At 34.4% G+C, this 7,778-nt stretch overlaps 1 protein-coding gene across 1 annotated transcript; it reads right to left on the minus strand.

The window, feature by feature from the left end:
- Nucleotides 1–1,187: 1,187 nt before the first annotated feature.
- LOC116465632 (large ribosomal subunit protein uL18-like) lies at nucleotides 1,188–2,189 on the minus strand. Its single transcript, XM_032754524.2, has one exon. It carries the CDS (start codon nucleotides 2,126–2,128, stop codon nucleotides 1,238–1,240), a length of 891 nt encoding a protein of 296 aa, XP_032610415.1. The 5' UTR covers nucleotides 2,129–2,189; the 3' UTR covers nucleotides 1,188–1,237.
- Nucleotides 2,190–7,778: the final 5,589 nt, after the last annotated feature.

Genomic DNA, 7,778 nt, shown 5'->3' on the forward strand with positions numbered 1-7,778 from the left:
GATATTAGATATGAACACATTCCAGAAAAGTAGTGATTATGGCTGATGGAAGTAGACACTTTTGAAATATTCTCACTTGTCAAATCAATTAAGAAAAGTTTTGGAATCTTATTGCTTAGCCATTTTAACTCAGATAAAAACTTTTGAAAAAGCTAACACTAAAGTTTCTATAAGATTTTGAAAAAAAATCATCTCTAATTCCTATGCTGGATGATTATAGTTAAAAAAATTTAAAGGCTTTGATTTAGAGTTGAATCTGCTAGCACCTTTCTTCTGAGTCACTGTTATTAATTAGTCAATAATTTGCTAATTGACCTAAGCCAATTGGCTTGCCACATTTTAAAAATATTCTATATATTTAAATAGTAATGGTAATGATAATATATTGAGTATTATATGTCATAACATATATTAAGTGCCGTTCCAAATATTGTATACATAAATGAGTTATATATATTATATATATATAACGTGTATATATATATATACATGCACACACACACACACACACACACACTAATTTATCACTGAAATGACACTGAGATACATATAACAACATTAGTTGCATTTTACAAATAGGAAACTGAGCCACAGGGAATTTAAGTTGCTTATTTATGGCCTCAGAGATAGTAAGTGACAGCAGCAGAAGCCAAATTCAGGCAGTCAGCTAAAATCTGAGTTTGGATGCTGGTTCTTCAATTGATGCTCTTTAAAGTAGAATTTTTCAAACCATTCTGTGCATATCAATTGCATTTTGAGATGTAAATTCTAATTCAGTAGATCAGGCATAGGACTTCAGAATATACAATTCTGATTTTTTAGTTTTGAAAAATAATGGTGTATATTTAAAGTGTACAACTTGATTTGATATAGGTATGCATTGTGAAATAATGACCATAATCAAGCTAATTAACATATTCATTGCCTTACATATTTACCATGTTTTTCATGTAGTGAGCACACTTAGAATCCATTATCTTAGCAAATTTCAAGTATACAAACTGTTTTATTATCTATAGAGAGATGATTATCTATAGATGTTATCTATAGAGAGATGATTATTCTCGAAGTCTTATAGAAACTTCAGTATTAGCGTTTTCAAAAAGCTATACATTCTATCAGATCTCCAAGTTTATTCATCTTACATAATGGAAACTTTATACTTCTTTTTTTTTTTTTTAGTTGCTGTTCATAAGTTTATTGTCTATATCTGAAAAATCATAGAAAATTGTTTCATTTAGCTCTCAGCAGCCCGCTCCTGAACTCTGAGGAAGCTTGCCTTCTTTTGAGCTACCTGATCCTTCTTCTGAGCAAGGGACATTTTGGGACGGTTCCACCTCTTCTTTTTAACTTCTTTCTTGGGCTTCTTTTCATAGACCGGATTCTCTTGTATAGCAGCATGAGCTTTCTTATACATCTTCTCCATGTCTGGAGTTACGCTGTTCTTTATGTATTGAGAGAACTGTTTCTTGTAAGCATCTTCATCTTCTTCCATTAAGTAGCGCATGTAATCTGCAACATTCTGGCCCATGATGTGCTTCCGCTGTACTTCTGCATTAAATTCCTTGCTTTCAGAATCATAACCAGGGAATCGTTTGGTACTGTGAGGGATAGAGAAGCCTCCATCCACAGCTCCCTTCAGGGCACCAAAAACTTTATTGCCAGTGGTAGTTCTGGCAAGGCCTGCATCCAAATAGCAGGTGAAGGCACCTGGCTGACCATTAATGCTTTCCACATTGTATTCATCACCAGTCACCTCCACTTGGCCTTCATAGATCTTGTCCATGCCAAACTTATTGAGAAGCCTGCGGGCCAGCAGCAGGCCAGTACAATATGCTGCAGCATAATTTGTCAGGCCAACCTTCACACCATATTTTGGCAGTTCGTGTGCATATGCTGCGCAGACTATCATATGCCCCTCTATATGGGCATAAGCAATCTGACAAATGATATCTCCGTTCGTTACACGAACTATCATCCTGTATTTGGGTATGTTGTATTTATTTTTATCTTGTATCACCAAGTGTTTCCGAGCATAATAATCAGTTTTGCCCTCTCGTCGTCTTCTAAATTTCACTTGGTATCTCTTAAAGTAGGCCTTATTCTTAACAACTTTAACAAACCCCATCCTGCGGAACAGAGACCCGCATCCGTGGCTCAACAGAGACCTGCAGGCCCAGCGGCGCTAGTGGGGGGAAAAGGCTGGAAACTTTATACTTCTTTCCGAGGTGATGTCAATGCTGCCATTCAGGGACTCAAACTTTGAGGAGCAATTCAGATTAACAAAAATAAAAAAACTAATACAAACTTGGAATCTGTATTACTGGGGTTTTTTAGATCCCAAAGGGCTCTCAATCTATATTCCATTTATACTTTTAAAGCAGAGGTCCTCAGGATTTTTCTATAAAGTGCCAGATAGTAAATGTTCAGGTTTGCAGGACGTACAGTCTTGGTAATAATCTGAAGTAGTTATATGCCAATGAAACTTTACTTACAAAAATAGTCAGTGGCTGGATTTGGTCCACTGGCTGTAGTTTGTCAGACCCAGTTATAAAGCACATAAGAGAAAGCTTATTTAAAAGTGCATTTTGAATATAGTGTTCTCAAAATATCAAAAATGTCAAATTATTTGTCAGAGACCATTTGGTCAGTATATGACTAATTCTTCAGAACAAGTTCAAATCCTACTTTTTCTGTGAAGTCTTATTTGACCAATTAGCACTTAATCTAAATACATGCTTAGCTTCATGTACACTTCCCACAGGAGTCAAAATTAATAAGTACCTTAAAATATAGTAGATATAAATTTAAAAATAAAAACAAATTATGTCTAAGTTGGGAGATCAAGTGTCAGATATTAGGTAGTATTTTTAGGTTAATCATGAAGCCTGGACAAAATTTGACAGGCTTAATAAAGAAATTCAAAGGGGGAAGAAACAGACCAAATCAAATGTATGTATGTTTATAAAGTTATAGACTTCTGGTTTCTGGTCAAGCACCTAAGGAGTTTAGAAGTCTTCACTCAGTCCTAACAAAAGATAAAAAGCTGAACAAACTAAAACATTAAAAACTCTTCTTAGATCCATCAGACAAGTGGGATCACAGGACAAATCTACTGCCCCAACAATTGGAGAGATATGTGCATACAGAGAATCACAGCTTACTAGAGTAGAAATCCGTTAGTAGAAACCTGCATAGCAACAGTGCTGGGTTAGAAAAATCTGAACAGTAGTTGATGGATAGCTGGAGGCTCAGAGTGTACAAGTCCGAGAGTTAAAAAATCTAGGGGGACCCTCAGACTCTTACAACTTTTATTTCCAGGAATTCTACCAGATCTTAACAGTGAATACTGGAGAAAAATCCCCTCATGCTTCTGGCAAAGGAAGGGGAATAGGAAACATTTTGAAATACACCAGAGAATTCTCTTCTTCTTAATTAGGCCTACCCTCAAAAGAAACTAATTAACCAGAGCCTAACCTGCTGGGATTATACCAGAGCTTAATCTACCTAAGGGTAGGGAAATACCCAACTGTAGCCCCTCTAGTCATTTTGTCTCACCTAATGTGGGGAGTAGGGAGACTGAGAAAAGTCTGCAGTCCAGAGGTATGGGATTACCGTAAGACTGAGATGTAAAAGTGGGACTATAGATCACTTCCTCTCCACTCCCTTCTTACTACTATATTACTACAAGCCTGCTTATAGAAGTTTCTTTTACCTGGCACAACACATCTACCTTTCAACAAGGGGTAATAAGAAAATTAACAAGACACACTGAAATGCAAAAGAACTGTTTGAAGAGACCAGACAATCATCAGAACAATATTCAGACATGGCAGGAATGTTGGAATTATCAGATCAGGAATTAAAAAAAAAAACAACTTAAACTATGATTAAAATGCTAAGAACAGAACACAATGTCCAAGAACTGTGGCATAACCATAAATAGATGTAACTTATACATAATATTACTGGAAAGAGAAGAAGGAGAGATAGGAGCTAAGGCAATATGGATGCGAAAATGACAAATTCCCTAAATTAATGTCAGATACCAAACTACAGATCCAGAAATCTCAGAAAATACCAAGAAGAATAAATGCCAAAAAAGTACATCTAGGCATATCATATAAAAACTTAGAAAATCAAAGATGAAAAAAAATCTTGGGAGAAACCAGAGGAAAAAGCAGTTACACCTATAGAGGAGCAGAGAACTACCGCTGACTTCTCCTGAGAAACAAGGAAGCAAGCAAGCTTGCTGCACAGCAAGCAAGAAGAGAGTGGGATAAAGTATTTTAAGTGTTAAGAGATAAAACCCATCAACTTAAAACTCTGCACCTCGTGAGGTTATTCTTCAAAAGTAAAGGAGCAATAAGGGTTTTCTCAGAAAAATAAAAATTAAGGGATTTTTTTTGTTAGTAAACCTGCCTTGCAAAAGAAGTTCTTCATAGGGAAGAAAATTATGTAGGTCAGAAATTCAGATCAACATAAATAAAGGAAGAGCACTAGAAAATGCATAAGTAAAGGTAAAATACTAACTTTTGCTTAGTTGATCTAACAGAAAACAATAATAATAATAGCAACAGTGTATTCGATTATGTATACATATGTGTATATATATATACATACACATATATATGCATGCTTATGCATATGTGAAATGAATGTAGCAATACTATAAGGACAGAAGGGAGAAGCTAGTAATATTTTGTTATTATAAGGTACTTGGCTTACCTACGTGGTGATATGGTGTTATTTGAAAGCAGGTTTGGATTAATTGTAAATGTATGTTTCAAAATTCTAAGGTAACAACTAAAAAAGTACAAAGAAAAAAGGTATAATTAACATGATAAGAAATGAGAGAAAATAAAATCAGAAAATATTCAAACTGTAAAATACATAATGTGATCTAATTTGTCCATTTTTACTATGGTTGGCTGTGGTTTTGAGGTCTTATTCAAGAAATCTTTCCCCACACCAATATCCTGAAATGGTTCCCCAATGTTTCATAGTTTCAGGTATTAGATATAAGTCTTTAATTCATTTTGATTTTATTTTTGTGTACGGTGAGATAGCAGTCTGTTTTCATTCTCCAGCATATAGATATCCAGTTTTCCCCGAGCTATTTGTTGAAGAAACTGTCCTTTCTCCAATGCATGTTTTTAATACCTCGGTCAAAAGTGAGTTGAATGAAAATGTGTGGATTCATTTCTGAGTTCTCTATTCTGTTCTATTGGTCTATGTGTCTGTATGCCAGTACTACAATGTTTCAATTGCTATAACTTTGTAGTATAATTTGAAGTTTAGTAACGTGATGACTTCAGCTTTGTTCTTTTAGCTCAGGGTTGCCTTAGCTATTCAGGGCCTTTTCTGATTCCATATACATTTTAGTCTTCTATTTTCTGTTTCTGTGAAGAATGTCACTGGTATATTGATAAGGATTGCATTGAATCTATACATTGCCTTGGGTAGAATGGACACGTTAATAACATTGATTCTTCGGTTCATCATCATGGAATATCTTTTCATTTTTTTGATGTCTTCTTCCATATCTTTTAGTGATGTTTTATAGTTTTCATTGTAGAGATCTTTCAATTTTTGCTTAAGTTTATTACTGTGTATTTTATTTTGTTTGTGGCTATTGTAAATGGTATTACTTTCATAGTTTCTATTTCAGACTGTTTGCTGTTAGCATACAGAAATGCTATTTTTTTATGTTGACTTTATATCCTGCAACTTTACTGAATTTGTTTATTAGTTCTAATGGTTTTATTTGTGGAATCTTTAGGTTTTTCTGAAATTAAGATTATATAATCTGCAAACAAGAATAATTTGACTTCTTCCATTCCAATTTGGATGCTGTTTATTTCTTTCCTTTATGTAATTTCTGTGGCTAGGACTTCCTGTATTATCTTACATAAAAGGGTGAAAGTGGGCATCCTTATCTTGTTTCAACCAGGCACACTGGCTCATGCCTCTAATCCCAGCACTTTGGGAGGCCAAGGTGGGTGGATCTCCTGAGGTCAGGAGTTCGAGACTAGCCTGGCCAACATGGTGAAACCCCGTCTCTATTAAAGACACAAAAATTAGCCGGGTCTGGTGGTGCATACCTGTAATCCTAGCTACTCGAGAGGCTGAAGCAGGAGAATCACTTGAACCAGGTAGGCTGAGGCTGCAGTGAGCCGAGATCATGCCACCGCACTGTAGCCTGGGTGACAGAGCAAGACTCTGTCTCAAAAATAAATAAATAAAAAATAAAAAAAAAGGAAAGGCTTTCTGTTCTCCTTCAGCATGATACCAGCTATAAGTTTGTCATATACAGTTATTATTATCTTGAGGTATGTTTCTTCAATACCCAGTTTTTTGAGAGTTTTTATCATGAGAGGATATTGAATTTTATCAAATGCTTTTCGGCATCTATTGAAATGGTCATATGGTTTTTAATCCTTCTCATCAAGGTCCAAAGCTTCTGCACAGCAAAGAGAATATTCAACAAAATGGAGAGGCAAACCACAGAATGTGAGAAAATATTTACAAACTACCCATCTGACAGGGGATTAATAACCTGAATATAAGGAGCTCAGACAACTCAATAGCAAAAAGTCAAATAATCTGGTTTAAAATGGAAAAAATATCAGAATAGGCATTCTTAAAATGAGACATACAAATGGCCAACAGATATATGGAAAAATGCTCAACATCACTAATTGTCAGAGAAGTGCAAATCAAAACTAAAATGAGATATCATCTCACTCCAGTTAAAATGGCTTTTATCAAAAGACAGGCAAAGCTGGCATGTGTGAAGAAAGGGGAGCCCTCGTACACTGCTGGTGATAATATAAATTAGTACAGCCAGTATGGAAGACAATTTGGCGATTCCTCAAAAAACTAAAAGTAGAACTACCATATAATCCACTGTCACAATAGCCAACATATGGAATCAACCTAAGTGTCCAGCAGTGGGTTAGTGAATAAAGCAAATGTGATATATAAAATGGAATTATTCAGACATAAAATGAATGAAATATTATCATTTGTAGCAACATGGATGGGACCAATTATTATGTTAAATGAAATAAACCAAGCATGGAAAGACAAATATCACATGTTGTCACTCATATTTGAAAGCTAAAAAAATTTGTCTCGTGGAGTTAAAGTAGAATGATGGTTACCACAGACTGGAAAGAGTAGTAGGCGGGAGAGTGATAAAAGGCTATATTTCATGGGTAAAAAAAAAAAAAATTATATTGAAGGAATAAAACCTAGTATTTGGTAGCAAAATAGGACAACTGTAGCTAACAATAACTTTTATTTCAAAATAACAAAAAGAGTAGAATTGGAACGCTCCTAACACCAAGAAATGATAAATGCTTGAGTTGATGGATATCCCAATTATTCTGATTTAGGCAGTGCACATTTTATGCTTGGATCAAAATTTCACAGCTACCCCATAAATATGTGCAACTATTATGTATTTATAATAATTAAAAATAAAAAAATAAAACTATAAAAAAGAGAAAAAGTATGAAAACAAAAATAGACAAAATGAAAAGGAAAACAAACAGAAAACATGAATAAATATGGCAGAAATTAATTGAACTATATCAATATTAATCTTAAATATCAAGTCTAAATACACTAATGAAAAGACAAAGATTGTATCAAACAAGAAGACTCAACTATATGTCATCTATTAGAAACCCACTTTGAATATAAAGACACATACACATTGAAAGTAAATGAGTAAAGGAAAATATACCTTGCTAGCACCAATTTTAAAAAAG

The sequence above is a fragment of the Hylobates moloch genome, unplaced genomic scaffold, assembly GCF_009828535.3.
Source record: "Hylobates moloch isolate HMO894 unplaced genomic scaffold, HMol_V3 SCAFFOLD_3, whole genome shotgun sequence".
NCBI classification, from domain to species: Eukaryota; Metazoa; Chordata; class Mammalia; order Primates; family Hylobatidae; genus Hylobates; species Hylobates moloch.